We start from the raw sequence: 24432 nt of genomic DNA on the forward strand, positions 1-24432 counted from the left end.
AGTTTAGATTGGTACCAGATAAAATAATTTTGTTATCAACATTAATACATTATGCTAATTTTCATCTTTGTAAGCGCATAAGACAGTGCAAATTATTTCTGTGACAGTCTTTTGAAGTGTGTAAAGCTCCATTTTATGCGACAACATCTGTTATCACATCCTAATATTTACAACCTCTAACCAACGTCGGGCCAACGGTTTTAATTTTTAACCAACCACCATTTCAAGCGTTTACCGACGTCGGGCCAACAAAGTACTCTGACGTTGCGACAACGTCTGTTATCACATCCTAATATTTACAACCTCTAGCCAACGTTGAGTCAACTGTAGTACCCAACCATCATTTTAGTAGTTTGCCGACGCCGGGCCAGTAACAAATCGTGACGTTGTACCAACGTTCGTAGTCAGACTGAATATTTACGACGGCTTACCAACGTTGGGACGACATCGGAAAATCGACAAATATATTCATACGTTGGGCAAACGTGAAATTCCAATGTTGGTTTGACGAATTTTGCAACCAAACACCAACGTCGTACCAACGTCAGATATCCGACCCAGACGCTTACCGACGCTTGCCAACGTTTACCAACGTTGGGCCAACGTCGCTTGGCTAGCTGGTATGTGACTATCAAATATCCTCTACAGTACAGTAATACACTCCTGTACAATAATATTTTTTATGTTTGAAAAACGTGTGGAAATAATAACAAAATAAAAACATTTCCTGAAATCAGCAAAAGAATAAGAACACTGAGCCTAGGCAAAATTGTATTGGTTTTTATATATAAAAATTTTTTTTTTTAAATAAATAAAATTTCAGGACATTCCAGACCAGGAATACATTGTTTTGATTTGGAAGTTGTGGGTGTATCCTACCGGACCGTAATGTAAAGGCTCTGCTATTTAGTAAATATTGCTGAATATTAGCAGGAGGAGCCCCAACGGAGATGGGGGGGGGGGCTGGGAATTCACCCTCTAGTGCCCATAGACGTTATGCCACTGCGACTCCTAACCATCACCAGAACCATCGATATACGCACGGTGTGGAGAACCCCATTTAATTCTTTGTCCACATAGTAAACGAGAATGAAAAGCCGACTCTTTAACTAGAAAAACAAATGTTTCCCATGTTACTTTTTTATATGGAAAAGTGATTTTTAGATGTGTGATATTTTTAGCATCAAAAGTGAGTAGGCTGGAGCTGCGGAACAAAACGACATTACCATATTAGGCTGTAGCTCTATGACCATTGATACGCAATGCATAGCCAAATGTGGGTATAAAAAAAGCCAAAGTAAATTCTTCTGTATGCTAGCCTAGTAAAAACATGAATATGAAAAGACATTTTTTTTAATGAATGGAACGTTTTCCACCTTACCTTATTCGGTAAAATTATTTTAAAATTTGTGCATTTTCAGCATCAGAATTGTGTCTAAAGAGAGAGCAGTTCTACAACAAAGCGCAGTTCATTTGAGAAACAGTCCATCTGTATCATAATTATCATACAGTATTATATTAAGCTGTCGGCTGTGACCTTTGATCCAAAACGTAACTGTGGGAAAACCCATAAGAACGTTGTTGTATACAGTACCTTATAACGTGAGCGAGTTTATTGTGAATTTTTCAGCATCGGAAATGAATCTTAGTAGAGTTGAAAAACAAAGAACATTCATCATATTTTATTTACGCTATGTGTGGAAAAACCCAAAAGAAAAACCCTTTGTTCGAATAGCCTAATAATAATGTAAAACTAGGCAACAGACCTCGACAGCTGAGTTACAGGTCTTGGTAAATACCCGAATGAACGGGAGTGTATAATTTTAGAAAGGATTTTTTCTGTGAGGGGGACATCGATTTATATATTATTGGGATGTAAAATGAGTACCGGTATCTAATAGAAGGGACTTCTTCTAAAAGAAGTGCACGTTGTTATAATTATGTCAACACAAAATAGGTCTATTCTCAAGAATGTGGTGTAGGGCGTAGGTGAGGGTTCATAGGAGAGAACACAAGGAAAGACAACAGAAAAAAGTTGGGTAGGGGAAAAGATAATTAGGCGTGAAGCGTCAACCAAGGACCGTATCCAGAGTGGGGAGGGGTTTAGTTCAGGGCCTCGACGTGGGTTAGTGTAATGTCCCACGAATCAAGACCTCGTAGCTATAGCGTCAAAATCACTGAATCATTTTATAGTGAGGACTGTACTGCATGGGTGCAGATCTATGGGGACATTGGAGACACGTTCCTAACCCCCCCCCCCACCCCAACCCCCAACATATTTTTAAGGGGCTTGGTCCCCCTCACGTTTAGCTGATGGGAACTCTTAGGCCTATGTGTTGCACGACTGCATTCCATGAAAGTCTTGGTCTGGGTGGAACTTGGAAACTTAGACGGGGTAAGGCCGACGCGTTTGGGGTGGATCCGATGTCGCCGATGAGAGCAAAGTGGGCGTGGCGGGCGTCGGTCAAAAAAATTCGAAAGTGGTCCAGGGTGCGAATCCCCCCGAAAATGTTGACAATTCATTGGTTTCAAAGGCTGTACAAAAACATAATTTAGTAGAAGAAAGTTTCTACTAAGATAACAAACTTAGATAACAAACTTAGATAACAATAGACTATCTCAGATAATAAGCAAAAGAGACCACTACTAACTAATTACCATAGCATATTCTTTATAATCAGTTGGCATTTCTGTTTCTACGTTCTTTATTTCAATAAAACGGAAAACTATATGGAAAATGAATATCAGTAATGGTCGTATTGAACACACACACCCCCCTGTCTCTTATACACATCACACACACACACACACACACACATATATATATATATATATCATCAAAGAAAAGTAAATACAGTGTTCGAATAAAGGACGTAATAATACATCGGGTAGCATACGCAACTATTTGTATCTAGCCGTACTTATTGAGTAATGGAGTGTATCTGGTGGTATTTGAATCTATTCAACCATGAAGCCTCCGTGGTCTAATGGTTATGACGCTCGCCTTGGCAGCGAGAGGTCGCAGGTTCGGGTCCCGCCAGAGGCATTTTATAACACAAGTTCTTTATTCAATTATTTACAGGACTACATTCCTTGAGAGCTATGCTACACGATGTATTATTATGTCCTTTATTCGAACACTGTATTTACCTTTCTTTGATGATTTATATATATAATTTAACAGTGTTAACGGCTGTCTTGGTTTATATATATTGATTATATATATATATATATCGATATATATATATATATATATATATATATATATATATATAATATCCATGCACAAAGGTTAAACCTAGGAAAAACAAGCGACGCAATGCAGATTATAAATAATTGTTTAAATGTAACAGATAGAAGAATTAGTGCGGTCTGCATAAGAATCATGATAACCCGTTGATAAATTCGAAGGAATTAGGTGGTTACCGGATCGCCTTGAATCAACAACGGTTAAAAAAAATTGCACTATACAATATTAACACTGAATTAATAGTGAGTGATCCATTATTCAATTTTGAACAGAATATTTTACTCATTTTTAAATCGGTATCCATTATTTTTTTATGAATTCTTTGTGATTGCAATATTTGTTTAGCCACATTCCTTATATTTTTAAACAAACCGACAACGTACATCTATGACAGGGATTACCGTGTTTGCGACTTTGTTATTTATTTATTTTTTTTTTGCAATGCATAGGGCCTATACATAGTTTCAACAAAAAGTCAGTTTTAAAGAAAATTTGCAGATACAGTATAGTGTCTTTAAAGATCCGTCTAATATTTTCAATGACTCACTTCAGTTAACCACAACTTCTGTGCAGTCTTAGTGGACATCAGAGATTTAGTAAATTAGAGACCAAAGCTACCGAAAACCTCAAAAACCCAAGTTCCTAAAAGTGGTCTTTAATTCGAGACATGCAGTTTTCCTTTCAGCTTAGTCTCAAAACTAGCCTCGATGGTCGGTGTTAGCAAAGGTAACTTCAATTATTTTTCATAATTAAACGTCTGTGTTGGACGGTAGTCGCTTTCTACACAATTTCAAGAAGGAGTAGGTCTATTATATATAATAGACCTACTCCACCTTGAAATTGTGTAATAATAATAATAATAATAATAATAATAATAATAATAATGTTATATTTATATAGCGCATATTGCACATTGCCCCTATGCGCCTTACAGAGAAATAATATAGGCCAACTGAGAAAAAGCAAATAACAATAAAATAATAACAAAAAATAAAATTAAAATAATCATAATAGCAATAATAACAATGAGACTAAACTACTCCTGTTCCTTAAACTAATTAATGTTTGGCCGTTGACTCCGAGGAGCTCATCCGCCCTTTGTTCAGCTACGGTATTGGTTTTTCTTGCTGCTGGGTGACCACAAACATCCTCCCCTCAGCACCCTCACCACTAACACATATTTGAGAGGGTTGTCAGCTCAGTTTAGTCGCCGACGCTTCGACCGGATGGAGTTTAATGTCGTACCCAGGACGTCCCTAACTACCTTAAGCTAGGCTTAACTACACTTAAATACAGTATATTACTCTTAACTACAATTAGTTAAGTATCCCCCACCGGACACCATCCGGTATTTAGCAGTTTCGGGGCCATTCTATAAACCATGTGTAGAAAGTAACGACAAGAGCTATATGAAACTATATACCAGATGAAACTATTTGAATATTTAAATATGCAGTAAATATTACAGGGACTTACGGTGCGGTAATTTTCAAAGGCTGAAATGAGAATTGAAGAATTTTGAAAAAAGTTGAAACAAGATAAGGGGTCAATACCACTAAAGGTTATGCTAATTTTAGGTAAAGACTTTCAGAAATAGTGTACATAGATGAATGTAATTGGAACTCTTATTACTTTATCATCGACCTCCGCAAACGTGGTCTACCGAATTATTGTTACTTTGTCCACCAAATGTTTGACATTAGAATAAATTACGATTCTTTCAATTAAACTCTCTTTTTTCACATATCTTTAGTTAAATTTGGACTAAGGCCCTGACCATCTTGCAGTGTACTCTCAGGTAACTCAGACCTGGGTAAGGAAAGCCCTTCTGCTCTGATAACGTTATCAGCTTGTCCAGGGCATTATTCTGTGGGTCAAAGAAAACAGGCAGGTGTCGTTTTTCTGCTGCTTCCTCTAACTCTATGAATATTCTTTCTACCCACAATGAAATATCCTCAACTCTGGATGAGAAATCTGCCAGTGTGCAACGATTGTCACAGCACGTGCACCGAATGTCAGAAGTCAATGTACTGGTACACATTTGTGAAATACATAACTGCGACACATCAGGAACGCCAATTCTTGGACGTTCTTTCCGGGATGATGTATCTACATTTGTGACGTCCGTTGCCTCCTGTGTGTGGCATTGCATTGATTGGCAATACGAACAATTCCGATACACAGATCGCTGTAAATACGTTTCTACACCGGGAATATTTTCAGTCTGAGTTGAGTCAGGCTGTTGGTCTCTAAACAGATATTTTTTGTGAGAATGAAGCAGCGCCATTTTGATCATGTAACTAGATATATCTTTACGACCTTCATAAAAGTCCCGTTCAGGGTGCGCACCTTTGTTTGCAGCTGTTCTAATTTCTGGAATAAAGTCGACCAACGCTTTAGAGAGAACCATGGCTACGCGTAAATTGTCAGGCAGCGATTTCATTGCTGTAACTTCTAGCGCACAGAACGATATGTAAAAAGAATTTTCTCCAATATCAACTGCTTTTCTAACGTACAATCTGCCTTCTTCTCTTACTTCTTCCTCGATTTCTTTGAGCTCTTCTTTTGTAATATCTATGCCTTCTTCATCTGGAATGTGATAATCAATATCGGAGTCGTTTTCAGAGTCGCTAAAAACAATATCGTCCACACGCGATTCCATATAAAAAGTGCTATGCTTCTCTACGGGCATAATATCACCACTGCTCTTTGCGATAGGCCTATCAGTTTCTTCACTCTCATCCACATAAACAAAAGTATCTGCCTTAGATTTCAGAATTGCACACAGTGTGTAATTATTGTATATATCTGGCAAAGTACCCTTCATCGGTTGCTTTAGTGTCCCAGCAGTCAGCATTATGGCTGGTACAATGTCCATAGATACTGTGATTTGCTTGTAGTGCTCCCCACACCATACAACATCAAACGTGCATATATCTCCCTCATCTGCTGCCATATGAATGACATCAAACGCGCCACGACACGACGCAGATTCTCCTGGGAAAATATTCGTCAGTTCGTCACTATTCCACAGTTCAACTAACAACATTGCTCTTTGAAATAGAGCTATAAAATCTCTAAGGATTGCTGTTCGGTTCAAAAATCCATGACGGATATATTTTTCAGGAATTGCTGGGGCGTCTTCGGCTAATCGAAGCTTCACCAATTTATGTGGATCGTCAGTGTCCGGCTCAGGTGTAATTCTTTCAGTGAATTTCTCTAGGTGAATGATGATGTCTTTCTCGTCGGGAAAGCCTCGTTTGGTGTCCTCTGCAGTGCTGCCAGCAAGGTAAGGACGGAACTCAAACACAGGATTTTCTCTGCAGATCTCATCTGAAATTCTTAATATAACAACAGAAGTTAGAAAGTGTCTTGGAGGATGGTATATCGATTCATTGGAAGGAACATTCAGGAATTTTAGTGGGTCATGCAGTTAAATTAAAAGTTTTATTCATTGATATTTATATATTTAGCCACAATACCAAAATAGTTAAACTGAATGGGGACCGGCCAATCGACTGATGCCATGACCGACCGCCATCACTGAAGAACAACTTGCTATTTGGAAATAGACTAACAGAATTTGGAAAAAAATAACATGGTAATTTTAATAGGGGACGACCGACCAACCGTCCGATTACTGATGTTTATTTTCTAAATTTAAAACCACGCTAATAGAAATTGAAAACAAATAGCATGTTCAACGTAATGGGGATCGACCAACGGACGGACCAACCAACTGACCAAATGGAACCACCGACCAACATCACTAATAGGACTAACATGAATTTAAAAAAATGTTAAACGTAATGGGGACCGACCGATAGACGGACCGACCGACCAACCAACAGACTGATGGGATGACCAATCGGCATCACTGTTGGATGGCCGAGGGTTAGTGCAGGGGTGTCGAAACCTACAGTCATATAATATCGGCGCTGGTTCGAACAACACGCTTGGTTATGGTGGTGGAACAAGTCTTCTCGAGTAAGAACTATAAACCGTACGCCCATTTTACACAATTTGGCTCGTCTGCACTTAAAGGAACGCAGTACATCTTTCGAAACGAGTAGGGGTTACTCCGGGGTGCTGGTCTATACACCCCCTGTTGTGGACAGACGAGAGTAGCTGGTACCGGTTCACCGGGTAGCTCAGACGTGAAGAGACACTTAGGGGAGAAGGAAGTTACTGTACGTCGAGCTAGTCCACACTTAAGTTCGAGCGCTTTGAGACTCCCGTATAAAGCGCTATATAAATCAAACTTCATTGCATCATTGCACTGATAAACTACCAGCTAAATTTGAAACAGACAAGTCTAACATAAATTGGAACAATAATAGGCCTATGTTAATAAGGACCAACCGAACGACGGACCGACAAAGCAGAGATGCTTGGACGCATCTAAAAACTAGTATATAAATTCATCTATTATTATTATTATTATTATTAGGCCTATTATTAGTGACATATGGTATTTAGTTAAATTACGAACCTATTGAGAAGAGAGAATATTTGATGATTTTGTTGTTGTGCTTCTTGGTTGTGTTCGATGATCCCCATGCCAGGTGTACACATGAACTGACAGATGCGTTCTCTGTTCTTTGTCCTGTCTCCTGCTTGATCTTGCATCCAGTTCGCTATCTTTGATCTTCTAATATCGCGTTCAAAAGATATTCTCTTATGGACAAAATTCGGCCAGTTGTTCAAAGATAGATCAGTCACTGGTTCCAACATTTGCACCAGTTCCTCGGCATTGGCCCAACGTGCAAGATACAATGGAGTCACCCCATACATGTCTGGGATATCGGGGGAAGCGCCAAATAACAGCAGATCTTTAGGTATACTTGATTCTTTCCCTAAAGACGTGTTCCAGTAAGTAGTAACCCAGTGTAGAGGAGTCCGTCCCAGTCTGTCACGGGCGTTTGGATCAGCCCCGAGATGCAATAGAATACATAATCCGGTTATTGAGCTGTTAAAGCTGTCAAACGTTCGTGATGCTGCCCAGTGAAGCAGGGTTTCTCCCTTGCCAAACGTCGAGTTGATATTATCACCGATAGATGCTGCAGCATGTAGCACTGACTTTTGTTCTTCAAAGGCGTCGCCTACAATAGGTCGCAAAATGGATATGTAATGTTGTAGTTTAACATTAGTAGTACACGCATTATTCCAATCACTTTCCTCTACAGCCTTTATCAAGGGGTACGTGGTCATGGTGATATGATACTCAGGTAGGCCTATGATCAGCCAAATATCCAAACCCAAACTGATATAGCAACAGAGTGATATATCTTGTACGTAGTAGTATGAATAGGCCAATAGGCAAGTTAGCATATCACTGAGCCATTAACTTCCTTGTATAGAGCTGTTACATGTACAATGGAAACACGTCAGACAAAAGCAGCTTATTACTGGGACTACCACGTGACCCAAAGAAACGAGCTTCGTAACTCCAGGTTTCTGATTGTCATCACTGGTTTTAATTGTCTATTCGTCTTTGATCGTAACCTAAATAAAACATAATAACAGAAAACAGCAATGATGAATATAGAAAAACACAATTTACCGTAACTAACAAAACGCGGACTATACGTAGGCCCATTATAATCGTTAGGCCTATTATTTATAATATTTCCACCCCAGTTTCACACATCAGGGGGAAAGTGTCATCATTTTCTGCTGCGTTATATGGTATTATATGAACAAATGTCACAACCCCCATATAAGGCCCTATAAAAATATTATTAGTTTATCACGCTATGTAGGCTGGAAAAGTAATGAGGGAGGATATTTTTTTTTTCATTTTGTATTTTGCTGAGCCAAATATCACCCTTGTGCTGTTTGCTGGTGCATTGGTATTCAAAGTAAAACATTATTGAGATAATACAAACAATATCTACTATTAATTTAAAAATATTAATTATTAATTATTTATATTAATTTTTTAAAAATCCAAAAAAATATTTTGCTAAGGTTAAGAAGTAGAATAGACTAAAAAAAGGGGGAAACACTTTCGAATAAATAAAATACATTATCAATCTACATAATACAAAAATATAATAATAATAATACAAAACTGTACTAAAAGAGGGATAGTGGTCATACAGTTAGCCCTCGAATTCGACATCCCTTTGATTCAAGCCCACTTTTTCAAAGTACCGTTAACAATCTTCATTTTTTAACACAAAGCCGACAAAGCTAACCAATTGGACACCAAACCTCAAGAACATCTTACAATTACAGGTCCTAAAGGTGGTCTTGAATTAGCGGGAGACATGTATTTTAGTCAGCATTAAAAAATAATTATAATAATTTTGTTTAAAAAATCAATAATTGTTAAAAATCGCGCCTGTAATTTTGGAGGCAAATTTCCCCCATGTCCTCTACTTCGATCAAGCGAAGACTGCATATTAACAGGCCTACAAAACGAGCAAACTATGAACAAATCTAAGAAAAAAAAGACTCTAGAAATATACCACGTCTGACAGAGAATGGTCGGTAGGCCTACCCTCTGGGATACCTTAAAGCAACTATTCTAGTCTACAATATGAAACATGAAACAAAATAAACTACTCTATAATAATGATACCACATCGGATAATATAACAAGCTGTGATTGGTATACCTAGGCATCATTGGGAATTGCCTTATGTGATTCAACCTAGGGGCCTATAACAAATTTTTGACAATTTACCTTCTATTGACGGAAACGTGAGTTGTGAATTTGACAGCATTAATTTAATATGAGTGGAAATGCGAAACAAAATGAGCGTCGATTAAAATTGTATTATGCTAGTAGAATATACAACAGTATCAATGAGTTGAACTGAAATGTCGAAATACCCACAAGAATTTCAGACCCGAACGACTCTTTTGTTTGTACTGTATGAAAACATTACATACAGTACAAACAAAAGGTTCTGTACACTGTATATTATGTAAACATTAGGGTCCAGCCGCTTTTGTTCATCCCCATGTTTGTCAGAACGGTAGCTAAGTCAAGTACGTAATTATTTTATTATAGGTGTGGTGCCATGATTTTCTCGACGGGGGTCCGAGGTCCCCGACTGGGTTCCAAGCTCACTGACGTGGGGCCGATGTCCATGACGAGAAAAGTTGGCGTTGTCAGGCGTCGCTGAAAATGTTTTAATAGTGATCCAGAGGCAAAAAAAAAAAAAACACAAAAAAACGTGACAATTTAGGTTTTCAAAGGTTTACCGTATTTAATCGATTGTGTAGGTGTAGGTTCTACTAATATGTAGAAAATACATATATATAGGCATATTTTCTCCCCGATGGCAGCTTTCCCCGCTGGGGGTCCTCCCCATTCCCTCTCCCGGTTCCCCCACTGGCGCCAACCCTGATTTTCATGAACGGTTTTCATGATCAATGTGTCTGCCGGTGATAGTGGTGGTGTTATGTAAGATATTGCCACCACCACACCACACCCCCCACACCTTCTTCAAAACATTATACACAGTTTAATCAAAACGAATTATTGGTCTCGAAAATCCAGACACTGTTTCGTTGTACAGTACAGATTACAGTCAGTATAATAAAATTATTTGAAAATTATTGAAATTGGACTTTTAAATTAGGTTGTATGTATATACACTAGGCCTATATTTATTTGTTAGTACATTAGTGTTAGCCTTCAAATTAAAGTTTAAAACTGCATTGCATAAACGTTACCACAACCACATCTTCCCCAAAAGTTATCGGGGATAAGAACAAGACTACATACACATCGCTCCTCATCGCAGGAATGCGTACTTAGCATGCAACATGCAACCTAGATGAGACATTTTTCTATATCTTGTTTCACAATCTTAATTTTTAAAGGAGTGCGAAAAAAAATTTAAACAAATAGATTAAATAAAAATAATATTTTATTGGTGAATGTAAATAGTATAGTACTGTATATGGGATTTTTAAATGCTTTAAATTTATATAATTAAGAAGAAATATACATATTTTGTTTTTTTGTAGTTGAGTTGATATTGAATGTGGACCTGTTCAGGGCGTTATGTAGAGTTGCAATTATGGTAGGCCTATTGTAGCTCTCGGATGTACAGTACTCTGAATTGTCTGTTGTTGGTCTGGATATAGTAAAGTTGATTTCTAAGTTTGTAGGTTGTTTGTGCTTTCTCTCAAGATGTGGCCAAGTAATCGACATCTCGATTCGAAGATTTCTAATGAGACGGGCCTGGCAGTGACTTTTTTCCCGACTAAAAAAACATCTCCACTCTTTAAGCCTCATCTTATTACTTAATAAGAGGGCAGCTGACCTTTTAGGAAAGCCTAGAAAGATATAATGCATAGGCCTATAGGCGGTTTTTTTTCTATAAAAAAAGAATATTACTTTAGACATTTTTATGAAGAAGTAAAGATTATTAAATGTAATGAGGCTCTTCATTTTCTGTCTGTTTGTCATGTGAAGCTGCTGCAACGAGTCCTAACCCAAAAAGAGCTGTATCATCGTCATTATCATCATCATCATCATCATTATCATCATCTTTACCATCATCTTCTTCATTATCATCACAGGCATCATTATCATCTCATCGTCATCTTAGTCGACGTTGTCGTCAGCATTACCATCATTATCATCATCATCATTATCAATAACCATAAACAAATAATAACAATAACAATGATAACACAATGATTCTAATTCGATATTTCAAATTTCGTATACACAAAAAACGTACACGTACATCAAATCATAATTACTTGGGTAAAACCATTAACAACAATACACCCTGCAACAATTACAGCAATTTAAACAATAACAACATTAATAAATAGCATTAGTAGTAACAACACTAATAAACAATAGATTAATTTAATTCGGAATTTATTTAAAATTTCGTAAAGAGAGAAAAAAATACAGCACAAATTTACAATTGAATAGGCCTATTTGTAGGACAAGGTCAAGTTAACTTTTTTTGCAAGTCACAACTGAGAGATTATTTTAATATAACTCAATTAACAAGTCTCGGAAAAATTGGGGTTTCGCACCTGATTTCAGCTGCCCTAGCAGCCCTTGGTTGGTCCCTGGCCGCAACAAAAATTCTGACCTCTCTTCCGCACGATTTAGGAAAAACTTAATGCCACCATTATAACTTAATTCTTAAAATAATTTAATTCCCAAGGTTAGCAACTGTTCGTTTACCTTCTACAAAATACAATCTATTTGTATAATGATTTTCAACCAGGGTATTTTCCCCCCAAAAAATGGGCATAATATGTTTTCCGTTAATCGATTTGATGTTATTATAAAGTGTTGAAATATTTAAATCTTTTAAAAAATTAAAAGATTAATTTTCTAAATGTAATAAGGCCGTACTCTTTCCTTCCTTTCCTTGTCACCTGAAAAAATTGCGGCAAGCCCAACAATTAGTCCGACTCCTACAACAACTGCACCACCAATGGCCACTCCTTTGGCCACATCCTGCACTTGCTTACTCTCAGCCTTTCCGTGGCACCAACGAGCGAAATGCTCACAGTTATTAAAGATGAGATCATATGGGCGGTTTCTAAATTTTCGATCTTCCGCACTCTCCGCCCGTCTGACGACTTCTGAACGCTTTACGTCATACGGACATGTGACAACTTTAAAATCGTCAGAATAATCTTCATCAGAGTCATCATCATCAGAGTCATTCTGTATGAACATTTTCAATGTCACACGATGGAGCGGAAAGATGAATTACCTCATCACAACCAACATAAACTCCTACCAATTGATGCAAAAAAAAACCCGAAATGTAGTGTTAAATAGTATGATTATTCTTACTGCTATTAATATTTAGAATTAAATAAAATAATAATACAGTATAAATATCAAATTCTTACCATAGTGACGGTATGGAATTGGGTGTCGTTTGACCATAACCAGATCACCTGCTTGAGGTTCCTTGCACGACATGTTATGGATGTCGTGGGGACTTCCTAAAAATAATATAGGTGAAATTCAGGTATTGTACTTACTGTCAGGGTCCCGGAATAAATATCCATGATAGGGTTCACTTGAAGATTTTTTTATGGCTTATTGCCCAAATTGTGGTTTGAGACCATGCACCATATTATTAGACATGGGCAATCAAAATAACGGTTTTTAGATAGCCAAATTATTAATTTTGGTCCGGCGACCTCGTCGTGACGTTGGACGACGGGGGTCCAGGCCTGGTCTCTTATACACATCGGGGGGGGGGGAGGGGTGCCCTCCTGCTGGCGCCACCCTTGCTTAACAGAGATCTGCGAAACAAAATGACCATTAGGCCTACCATTATTTAAGCTATATAGATTCCAGTGACCTCAGCGTCGATACCAAAAACATGAGTGTGGAAAACCCACAAGAAAATACTTTGACCGCATACGCTTCTAAAATGAATATGGTAAACTGGTAAGCCACGGTTTGATTAAAAATAAAATATTTTCCACCTTACCTTACAATAAAATGTGAATTTCAGATTTATGAATTTTTAGCATCAGAAGGGAAGTCGTAGTGCTGCAAAGCAAAATGACCACTCACCATATGCTATTTAGGCTACACTCTACCGTCTACGTGGGCAGTATGTGAAAAAATCCCACAGGAAAATCATTTTGTTCGCATAGCCTATTAATGATTAAACATGACTATGATGCATCTGCATTATGCCTTATCACTTATCAGTAGCTCAGTCACGAGTCCAGTGGTCCAATGTAATTATTATTACTGTATATTCCAATGAATTGTAGCGTATATTTTTTTTTTTTTCTCGAGGCTTTTCGGTGAAGGGGACTTCGATCGTTTATTCTTGGGGTGTGAAATCCAGAGTGGAAGAGAAGTTTAGGTTAGGTTAGCTACTAGAGGCCATCGAAGACGAAGGTCTCGATAATCTAGACCTCGTAGCTATTTAGAGGCAATCTGATTTATTTTATTGAGGGCTGTACTGCAATCATGCAATTTTATTTTTGCATCGGGAAGACGAATTTTACTTGTATTTTATGTACCAGTAACAATAAAAGAATCTTGTATCTTGTATGCCATAAAAGAGCGAAAATATGAAATATGTATGTTCATTTTCCATTTAAATAAAAATGAACTACTATGTTAAAAGTAACAATATAAACGGAATACATATCTCGAACTGCTATATATACATTAGTTGTTGTACGTTCGGTACAGCCCCATCACAATGCAAGTAATATGAAAGTAGGTACTGGGTTTACTAACTTATAATATAACTTAAAGTTGTGATTACCTTGCGTTTTCAAGAGTTCTATTACCTGAACTGAGAAGGGCCGGATAGGCTGAAACCGTTTTCACGGTAATCACAACTTAGTTAAGTTAGGCCTATATTATATTGTTAAAACCTAGCACCTCCTTTCATATTACTTGCAGCGTCATGGGGCTCTACCGAACGTACAAAAGTAATGTATCGATCAGAGCGCTATGTACTATACGGTACATAACATCAAATCTTACGAATCTCGCTATATATACAATGATTAAAATACTGTAATATTACCGTTGCTGGGAGATTTATCGTCGTATCCCGGGGGGGGGGGGTGCGTTGGGTGCGTACGCACCTCCCCGCCCCCAAATCGAAAAACGTCCACTAATTATAACCAAGGAGGTTAAAATAAAACCTCCTTGTTATAACCAAAAAAAGAATCATTATAAAATGAATCACATAACAGTACAGTATTTTAATACTTTTAATCTTAAAAGATTGTATGAATGTACAAAATGAGTTAAAATAAGAATACTAGAGCGTTGACTCCACACGCGCAATCTTTTGTACTGCCAGCAACATAACATACACATTGGTGTATCCTCCCCTAACTACCAGCCGGTATGTCAGTGTATAGCAATGAAGTCAAAATGCTAGAATGACACCCCGTTTTAGACAAGTATAATCGTTCCAGGCTAGCGCTCTCAGAAATACCCTGAGACGAGTATACTCATCATGATGATCCTTTTATACAGATACCCCGTCACGGGCTCAATGGATAGATAGCGTATACATACAGTAAAATTATGCTTATACGTCTGTATATGTTTCTGTCGATGCCAAGAATGAAAATGTTGATTAATTTGTTTCAAATGACTCTAGTTGTTTGAATCAGCTCATTTACAGTCGCTTTTAATCCACTCTTTATATCAAACTTTGCTATTATTTTGATAGGCACTCGCTATGTTCACGGACATATAGAGATTAACATGATAAAATGCCTTCAAATTAGTCTACTAGGACGTCGAAAGATGTCCACAAATAAACACTTATCTATGCATTTATTCATTTGTTAGAACGTACAGTTTCCTTACAGTGGCACTCGTCTATTAACAACAACAAAAATACGTTAATTTAATATACGTTAATTCAATTGATACTAAACTGCCACAAGAACAATTCTTTCTACACTGCCGTCCTCTATATTTCAACAGAAAAAAATTACAAAATGGCATACAAATACTAAATGTAACAATAGTTCGTAGCAGCATATCTGAACACGAATCATGACAGATGCCTATATTATAATTACGATTATTTCAAAGCTTAAGATCACAATAACCGAGGACCTCAATAATCATCTAGGGATTCGAAACCTACCGGTTTGAACAACTGTAACAGCAAGAGCATCAAAGTTTTGATCTCCCGAAGTAAGTGTCAATCCATATTTCAGATCAATTGAGGGAAAAACAATTACTTTTACCGTCGTTTTTCACCACATGGGTTGATAATTATGTACGTAGGCCCACTTTCGCATTCGCTAGCCGTGTCTTTATAGGCCTAGTAGTTTTGCAATGTTAGAGTTTACACAGTAGGCTACAGATGATAACTATATAGATAAACGTGTGGACGGTCATGTATTTAGATTCCAGCTGTGTGACGTTACTATAATTGAATCACCAGTTTCAAAACCTCAATCTTTTCAATAAGTTAGATAACTGTTTTACGCGCAGGGATATTCTGTTCAAAATTATACCAAGGGTTCGGATTAGCTACATTTGATACCGTATGCAATTACATACACAGGTCTACAAAATAATACTAAATACATATACAATTTGATTCGAAATAGATACATGGCAATTCTTGTTTCCACTGACAATACCCACCAGAACCGGTATGTACGACCATGGAGGAAGGAAATTTAAAATTTCCTTCCTCCATGGTACGATGAACACACTTATACTACACTCAAATAAATATTAAAATATACTTGAACATCAGAACGCCAACGAGCAAGGTAATGATTTACAATACGGTCCAGGTCACTGTATTTGGTATGAAGTTTCAACACATTTGATGTATAATGCAATTTTCATTTGATAGTATGTTTTATATTTTTATGCAGTAATTATTCTGTATTTGCTTTAGTTTTGTATGGTTCGAACCTCTCCTTGTGGGAGCGTTTCTTTGTTTTAATGCTCGTGTAAATAATATACTCGGAAATTAGGACATAATACACAAAAGAGAAAGAAAAAAAAAAAACTAAATAAATACAGTATTGTCGAAGACAGATTATGTAAAGATTTTTAAGCAAGTTTCTACTCTCGTGAGATATTATTATTATTACTATTATCATTATTATTATTATTATTATTATTATTATTATTATTATTATTATTATTATTATTATTATTATCCTGAAACTTGTAATCACATACTTAATCCAAAATATCAAAAAGGCGTTTCTCAATCTAGAACGATGCCACTGTAAAAGAAAATAAAAATGTAAGTTTAACTTGGAGACCACTGGGTTGTTAGCCAAGTGTAATGCTTTAATGTGTGTTTGCTATAAAATAGGGATACACTGTCTTTGTTAATTTACTTTATGCTAAGGATGTAGTGGGGTATAACTTAATGGTTAAGCTGCTTGTTTTCTGATTATAAGGTCTTTGGTTCGAATCATGTGGCAGCACCAGACTGTTTTGTCATTATCATCATCATCATAATCATCATCGCCGTGTCGCCGAAAAGTCATATGCTTAGTTCCTTGATGAGCTTTTTCCATATAGATAGGTCTGTTTTCTGCTACAGTTCTGGTTTCTCCATGTCATTAAATTTTAATTTTTAGTTGAGCTGGCTATTGAATGTTGGCGAGTCGGAGCATGTTGAGGTCGTTATGTAGAGTTGTAATTATGGTAGCTCTCAAATGTCCTCTGAATTTTCTGTTGTTGGTTGATTGCTAGGTTTGTAGGATGGTTTGTGCTTTGTCTCAAGAAGTGGCCAAGCAATGGAATCTGTTGAGGAGCCTGGTAGTGACTTTCGTCACGACTAAGAAAACATCCACTCCTGAAGTCTCGCAGAAAGTTCTAAAACATCTTTAGGCAAACGTAATAAGAGCAGGGCACTCGACCTTCTAGGAAAATCTATAGAATATTACTTATTTGGACAATTTTTAAAGAAGTAAAAATGATTAAACGAAATGAGGCTTTTCATCTTCCTCCTGTTTGTCATCTGAAAGAAAGGCTGCAGCGAGTCCTACTACTCCTAAAACAGCTGCGCCGCCAATGAGCGTCCATGTGGCCACATCTTGTACTTGCTTACTCTCCGCCTCGCCGTGGCACCAACGTGCAAAATGCTCGCAGTTGTTGGTGATAAGGTCATATGGTTTATTATTAAAAAGACGATTTTCTGCACTCTCTGCTCGTCTTACAACTTCCTCACGGCTGATGTTTCTTGGACATGGAATAATTTCAAACTTGTCAGAGTCATATTTGAACTGCTTAAGGGACACTCGATGAACGTAAGCTGAAGCTTTACTTTTTTCGGCGTATCCCGGTGCAGAGAGGTGAATGACTTTATCTTGACCAACATAAACACCTATAAGTAAGAAAAAACTAAATTAATCTAAATAATAAGCTAATGATGATGATGACGATGATGCTTATGCTGATGAAGATATTGATAATGGTGATAACAATGACAACGATAATGACAATGACGACATGAATAACAAACAATTAAAAGAAGCAATACCTCGTACCAAAGAATGTGCAAAATAACAGTAATAATTAAAGATAACAGCAATAAATTAATAATATATTAATATGTCCTTTCTGCAGACTTACCAAGTCTCAAACATAAAGACCAACTTCTAACGCCTAAACTTAATATTGCCTATACTTTAAAAAAAATATGTTTATACTATCTGTGAGTATTCTACAGGTTTTCTTTTTACGGTATCTGATGTATTCTTTAGTTTATCAATTTTGATAAATGTCGGTAAACATTTCGAAAGCTTAACATGCTAATGCATATTATCGACTAGATCAATCAGAACATAGCGCGTGCGTACAGTCCTTTGATCTTTACTGTGGCATCGACAATCCGATACTAGTTGCGAGTACAGCCGTCAATTATTAGTCTATCCGTGCCATTCGTTTTATGGTGTTAGTTTTTATTTTATTAATTTTGGGTACTTCGCAATGTCTGTTACATTTGATTTTTTTTACCGCTTGTTAAATGCTTCTATAAACTGCAATTTGATTTGTGAAAATTGACCAAGAAAATGAAAAGTTATAGCAATTCAAAATTTACGAATTTTATAAAATTTCATGTTCTTATGTAACATTAATCTGTCATTTTGACAATGTTCATTCTCAGATCTATCATCAGTCTGTCTCTTATACACATCTAGATTTTATTAATTTTTTCTGCGAAGTGAGTCTCATGAACGACAATTCACCACAATTTTGGTAAAATTAATGTTGAAATGAAGAATATATTTCAGTCTAATGTTAATGCAAAATATCATTAGGCCTTTGTAACAACCGCACGACGCGCGACTAACATGGCAACTAACACGCGCGTGGGTAAATCGTCACGTACACTGAGGCTATGTTCTCACACGGCAGCCAACGGTTAGCAGGATCAGGATCCTGCTAACCGTAAGCTGCCGTGCGTCCATGCGAGAAAATCCCGATCCGGATACCACCAATATGATGATCGAATCACTGGCCAATAAGAAACTAGAAATTGTAAACGCGTACTTGTGATTGGTTAATGATAGAAACGCCCTCAACTTGCTAACCGATAGCGCTTGCTAACCGTTAGCGTATCCGGATACCGCTAACGGTTAGCAATAACCGATCGGGCGTTCTCACGCAGGTGCTAACGGTTAGCGCTAACGGTTAGCTCCCGATCCGGATACTAGGGCTCTCGTGAGAACCAGGCTTGACGGTTTATGATCTGATTGCTATGGTTTTTGTGACGTTCAGCGTGTAGGGACGCACGTGCGCCTAGAATGTCGATGCCAGAGTTATAACCTTTGATGTCCCGAGATGTGCGTCCTTTTGTTGAATTACCTTGCTCAGATCGAAGAACACACTCGCTGACAACCACCACGCGGCGTAAAAAATGAAAATTTAAATCAGACTTAACTGCAATTTAATTAAATATCAGTGTAATTGAATTGCATTTAAGTATAATTAAATGCACTTAAGTTAATGCATTACAGTTAATTGGAATGTACTGCACTTAAGTACAATACATTGCACTTAACTGTAATTCAGAAGAAAATGATAAAACGGCTTTCCGCATACGTGCGCGGTCCATGGCAGCATGATAGGTTCGTGTATTTGCCTGAAAACGTATTCCAAATTAAAAAATGCAGTTTTAACAGATTTTAAGTTGTAATAAATTAAAATAATACATCAAATTATATGTACATATTACAAAAATATAAAACAAAAATAAAATAATATCAGTTTTATACGTGACAAACGTGACAATAAATTGCATAACTAACATTTAAGTAACAATAATACCAAAATATAATATCAATAATAATTTAATTATAATTTATTATTATTATTATTATTATTATTATTATTATTATTATTATTATTATTATTTATATTGTAATTATTATTGTTATTATTTAAATGTTAGTTTTATATAACAATTCCTACCAAAATGCCAGTAGGGAACTCCGTTTCTTTTCACCTTAAGCAGGTCACCAGCTTTTAGTTCAGAAGCCATCTTTGCGTGTGCTTTAGTACCTATAATATTATGCCTACCACGTGATCCAAAGAAACAAGCTTTATAGGCCTATCTCTGGTTACTGATTGTGATCACTACGTTTTAATCGTCTTTGATCGTAACCTAGATAAAATATAATAAAACAATCACCATTGATGTATATAGGAAAAACTGTTTAACAAAACCGTTCAGAGCTTCGTAGACTCATTTAGGCCTATTTTTTAAAATTTAAACCAGTTTTACACAGCAGGGTGAAAGTGTCATCACTTTCTGCTGTGTTATTCGGTATTATGGTAAAATGCGGACAGAAAGTCAGAACCCGGATCTAACGCATTCTAAAAAACCAAAGTAAAGTTGCACCATATGGCCGCCCCAACGTTACGGAATACCCTACCATCCCTTATCTCATTTTCTGTCAATATCTTTTAAAAGTTTAAATCTAATCTCTATCCATCTCCCACTAATTTTTGACACACACACACACAACACGCACCGTCACGCATCCACATACACACCCACACCCTCACACACACACACACACACACACCCACAAATGTAAATAGTAATGTTGTTTATACTTTTTTAGCTTAGTATTATTAATATTATGAATGTTAATTCACCTTAGTGTAATTAAGATCACCTTGATTAGGTCTAATGCCAATGTTATAGCGCCATGTGCTGAACACTGCATTCTGTTGCGGATATCGATGCTACAATTTGTTTATTGATTGAATGACTAAAAATTTTGCTTAGGAATCGGAATAGACCAAAACGGAGAACACTTTCGAATAAATAAATAAATTGTCAATATACATTTAAAAATATAAATATTAATATTACAGAAGTAAATAAAAAGGGCTAGTGGTAGCAGTAATTGCTATTGTTGTTACGGTTATCCCTCGAATTCGAGATCCCTTTGATTCGAGACCACTTTTTCAAAGTACCGTTAACAACCTCCAATTTTTAACACAAAGCCGACAAAGCTAAAACTCTAATTGGATACCGAAATTCAAGACCTCCTTACAATTCCGGGTCCCGAAGGTGGTCTTGAATTGGATCAGCATTAACAAACAATTATTATAATAACGATTTTGTTAAAAAATCAATAATAATTAAAAATCGCACCTATGAGTCTTCTCACCATGTTCTATACTAGTCAATCTAGAAAAGTCTGCAATTTGCATATTTTAACAGGCCTATAAACAAACTATACACAATTATCTACGAAAAGAACTCCAGAAATACTGACAGGAAATGGCTGGCCGGTAATATCCCTCTGGATACGTAATGATGTAAACTAACTATTCTTATCTACAATATGAAACATCAAACAAATAAATTACCGTACTGTATTATAGGCCCTAATGATACAACAAAATTAAGTTGTGAGTGATATACCAACCAAGGCCCACGGTATCATTGCGAATTGCCTCATTTGATTAGATCTGAGGTTTATAGTATATATTACATTGCAGCATTTAAATAAGTACTATAAAACAACTTTTTGATAATTTACCTTCAATTGATGGAAAACGGGAGTTTCAGAAATGTGAATTTGTCAGCATTAAATTAAAATGAGTGGAGATGCGAAACAACATGAGCGTCGACCAAAATTGTATTTATATGCTAGTAGAATTTACGAGATTAAAAATGTATGAATTAAACTGAAGTGTGGAAATACCCACAATAATTTCAGGCCCAAACGAACCTTTTGTATGTGTACATGAATATGAATAATAATAACCAGCCGCTTTGTTCATCACCATGTTTAAGCAGAACGGTAACCAAGACACCATACTTAATTGTTCAATGTTCGATTAACTGGGCGTGTAATAATAATGTAAGTTACTGCGTGTATAATAATGTATATTACAATAAAGTTGCCTCTGCTTATGGACAAAAAGAAAATAACTATAAAATATACTCATGCTTCAAGGAAAAACGCCCAATATTATTATAGGCTGTTATAGAAGCGATACTCGGTGAATGTGGACATATTTTGTGCCATATGCACCCTCACCACAAATATCCCTAAATCATTTTTCTCTACTAGCTACTAACAAGAGAGGGAAAACTCACGCTGACAACGGGTACTAACCCTCTCCCACGTCTATGGCACTCCATACACGTCTGTTTGGCCTGCACAATCAACTAGTCTGTAATACCCGTTTTACACTGCAAGCAAAATTCCGGACGTAACTCGGGATTTTCGATTACCCGGGTAAAAATCTCCCGAGTTCTGGTTAGTGTAAACGTCAAAAAGTCCTACTCGGGTTACCAAATCTTCCGGGATGGACGTGCGCGGGACACATTCAGCGTAGCGCAGCCAGGGTACAACCCGGGTACAAACTTAGAGAAGATAACAGTAAAACGTACATTTGAAAAAGAAGCAAAAAAAAAAAAAAAAAAAAAAAGTAGAAGCGGTAGAAGTAGCCTACTAATGTAATAACTTCTCACGTGTGCAATAAAGCTACAATTCACAATATCGGCGTGCTCACCTTGAATGTTCATTTGATTCTCTCCCGCCAGCGTGTGTACAGCTAAATTTATTATGGCATTGCAAAACCCGCGCGTGCTATGCCACGGAACTTTCCAATTAGCTTATGAGGGATTGCCCTGATAAATTTTGTTATAATTATTATGTGTATCAACATTTTACACAACGGAATTTATTTCAATTATTATTTCCACAGAGAAACAAAAGAAAAGAACACACACAAAACAAAAAAAAAAAACAAAAAAAAAAAAAATTCAGGAAACAATGGAGGCAGTAACCAGCTCATTAGGCGAAATGGTAGGAGGCTGAGGAAAGAAGAACTGAAAGGCAAGAGAGAGCAGATATGGAACTTATGAGGCAACACAAAACTAGCGGCCTATGATACAACGTTGTAGGAATTTGACAAGTAGTGAAAATGTGCCTGCAAAATTGTCTAATATAATGCAATAATGACTATTAGGCCTACTGTAGCATTTAAATAGTGACTATTTAAATAAACCGGATGATTGTCAGCTTACCTTATACACGGCAATAATGAGTTTCAGTTTTGTGAAATTTCCCACGTCGGCAGTGTGTCTTAGTTGAGCCAGGGGCGGATTTAGGGGCTGCAAAACAAAATGATCATACTCAAATAAACTAACGTTGTTATACAGTAATTATTCCATACAGGTCTATTTAAGCTATAGTGGCTCTATACCATGGATACGCATGAGAAACATTTATGTGGAAAAAAACCGAGAAAATTTCTATTGTTCCATAGCAAATATCATGAACATTGTGATAAGCCGACTAATTAAATAAAACGCATGTTAAATTACTCTGGAAAACCCACAGGAAAATACTTTTGTCCGCATAACCTATAATTAGAAACATAAACGGAACGGAACGAAATATATTCATGGACCTATTAATAATTAATACTGTAGGTCCATGGTATATTATTGAAAATAGCCTTCAAGGAAACACACTTCGTTATGATGCCAAAACTAGGTCTATTATCAACAATGTGTGATGTACGCAGGCCCGTAGCGTGAATTTGTGGGAGGTTCGTTTCAGTGGAAAGTGGACCCTTATCTGTGATACTCTGGAGAACATTGTAAATATATCTACGAATATCAATTTTTCGTTTTTAAATGCGGACCTTTCTCCAGTTTTTAGGCGGTTCGTTGTAACCCCATTAACCACCACCCCCACCCCGACCCTCCACGCTACTTGTTCATTTCTATATCAGTACTATTAGACCTATTCTAGAATATGCAGCCCCAGTGTGGGGTACTAATATCACTAAGCAACGAAGCCAAGTTCTGGAACAGATCCAAAAAAGAGTGCTTAAATGTATCCTTCCTGGTGTTAGTTATAATGGAGCTCGGTCTCTGCTTGAAATGCCAACATTGGAAGAGCGACGTGTTCGACTGTGTAGGGATTTCTTTAACAAAATCAAGGATTCTAATCATGATTAAACTATTTATTACCTACAGCCCGCGATTCTAAATACAATCTTAGAAGACCCCGTCAATTTAGTATCCCGAAGGTCAACACAAATCGATCAAAAACATTTATAATCAATCATGGTTTGTTCCAAAATTGGTAACCTTCCTTGCACAGTCAACACTTCCGTTCTCCTCACTTTCTTTTCATGATGCTTTTGTGAGTTTCGTCGTGTTTTTGGGAAACCCTTTTTGATGTTAAATTTCAATCTCTTTTTA

At 36.8% G+C, this 24432-nt stretch overlaps 3 protein-coding genes and 1 non-coding gene across 8 annotated transcripts in view; 1 reads left to right on the forward strand and 3 right to left on the reverse strand.

Annotated features, from left to right (window-relative positions):
* Positions 1-1500, reverse strand: part of LOC117103908 (phospholipase A and acyltransferase 3-like) — a 10203-nt gene extending 8703 nt beyond the window's left edge. Inside the window, exon 1 of the mRNA XM_033244545.1 lies at positions 1382-1500. The gene's annotated coding sequence lies outside the window, so the exon portion shown is untranslated. The remainder of the gene's footprint in view (positions 1-1381) is intronic.
* Positions 1501-2973: 1473 nt separating this feature from the next.
* Trnap-ugg lies at positions 2974-3046 on the forward strand. The gene has a single exon. It is a non-coding gene; the product is annotated as a tRNA-Pro (tRNA).
* Positions 3047-4445: 1399 nt separating this feature from the next.
* LOC117103914 lies at positions 4446-8580 on the reverse strand. Its single transcript, XM_033244553.1, has 2 exons — positions 7743-8580; positions 4446-6591 (listed from the first exon to the last, which is right to left on the reverse strand). Exons 1-2 carry the CDS (start codon positions 8459-8461, stop codon positions 5004-5006), a joined length of 2307 nt encoding a protein of 768 aa, XP_033100444.1. The 5' UTR covers positions 8462-8580; the 3' UTR covers positions 4446-5003.
* Positions 8581-15515: 6935 nt separating this feature from the next.
* On the reverse strand, positions 15516-23381 carry LOC117103904 (phospholipase A and acyltransferase 3-like). 5 transcript variants are annotated; one of them, XM_033244534.1, is made up of 3 exons: positions 23245-23381; positions 20160-20352; positions 15516-18069 (listed from the first exon to the last, which is right to left on the reverse strand). In XM_033244534.1, the coding sequence occupies exons 2-3, from the start codon at positions 20227-20229 to the stop codon at positions 17663-17665; spliced, it is 477 nt and encodes a 158-aa protein (XP_033100425.1). In that variant the 5' UTR covers positions 20230-20352; positions 23245-23381; the 3' UTR covers positions 15516-17662. The 5 variants fall into 5 exon arrangements, with proteins under 5 accessions (XP_033100425.1, XP_033100426.1, XP_033100427.1 ...); XM_033244535.1 differs by lacking the exon at positions 23245-23381 and adding an exon at positions 22728-22750; XM_033244536.1 differs by lacking the exon at positions 23245-23381 and adding an exon at positions 22309-22430.
* Between the last annotated feature and the right edge of the window lie 1051 nt (positions 23382-24432).

The sequence above is a fragment of the Anneissia japonica genome, unplaced genomic scaffold (assembly GCF_011630105.1).
Source record: "Anneissia japonica isolate Jap-2015-1 unplaced genomic scaffold, ASM1163010v1 scaffold1810_len1271414_cov176, whole genome shotgun sequence".
NCBI lineage: Eukaryota > Metazoa > Echinodermata > Crinoidea > Comatulida > Comatulidae > Anneissia > Anneissia japonica.

Excerpts from the sequence above, each read along its gene's own strand:
- LOC117103904 (XM_033244534.1), bottom strand. The coding sequence starts at position 20,229 with ATGGCTTCTGAACTAAAAGCTGGTGACCTGCTTAAGGTGAAAAGAAAC. Across the intron at positions 18,070-20,159 it reads AGTTCCCTACTGGCATTTTG|GTGTTTATGTTGGTCAAGAT; the intron begins GTAGGAATTGTT and ends TCTTACTTATAG.
- LOC117103914 (XM_033244553.1), bottom strand. The coding sequence starts at position 8,461 with ATGACCACGTACCCCTTGATAAAGGCTGTAGAGGAAAGTGATTGGAAT. Across the intron at positions 6,592-7,742 it reads ATATTCTCTCTTCTCAATAG|AATTTCAGATGAGATCTGCA; the intron begins GTTCGTAATTTA and ends TGTTATATTAAG.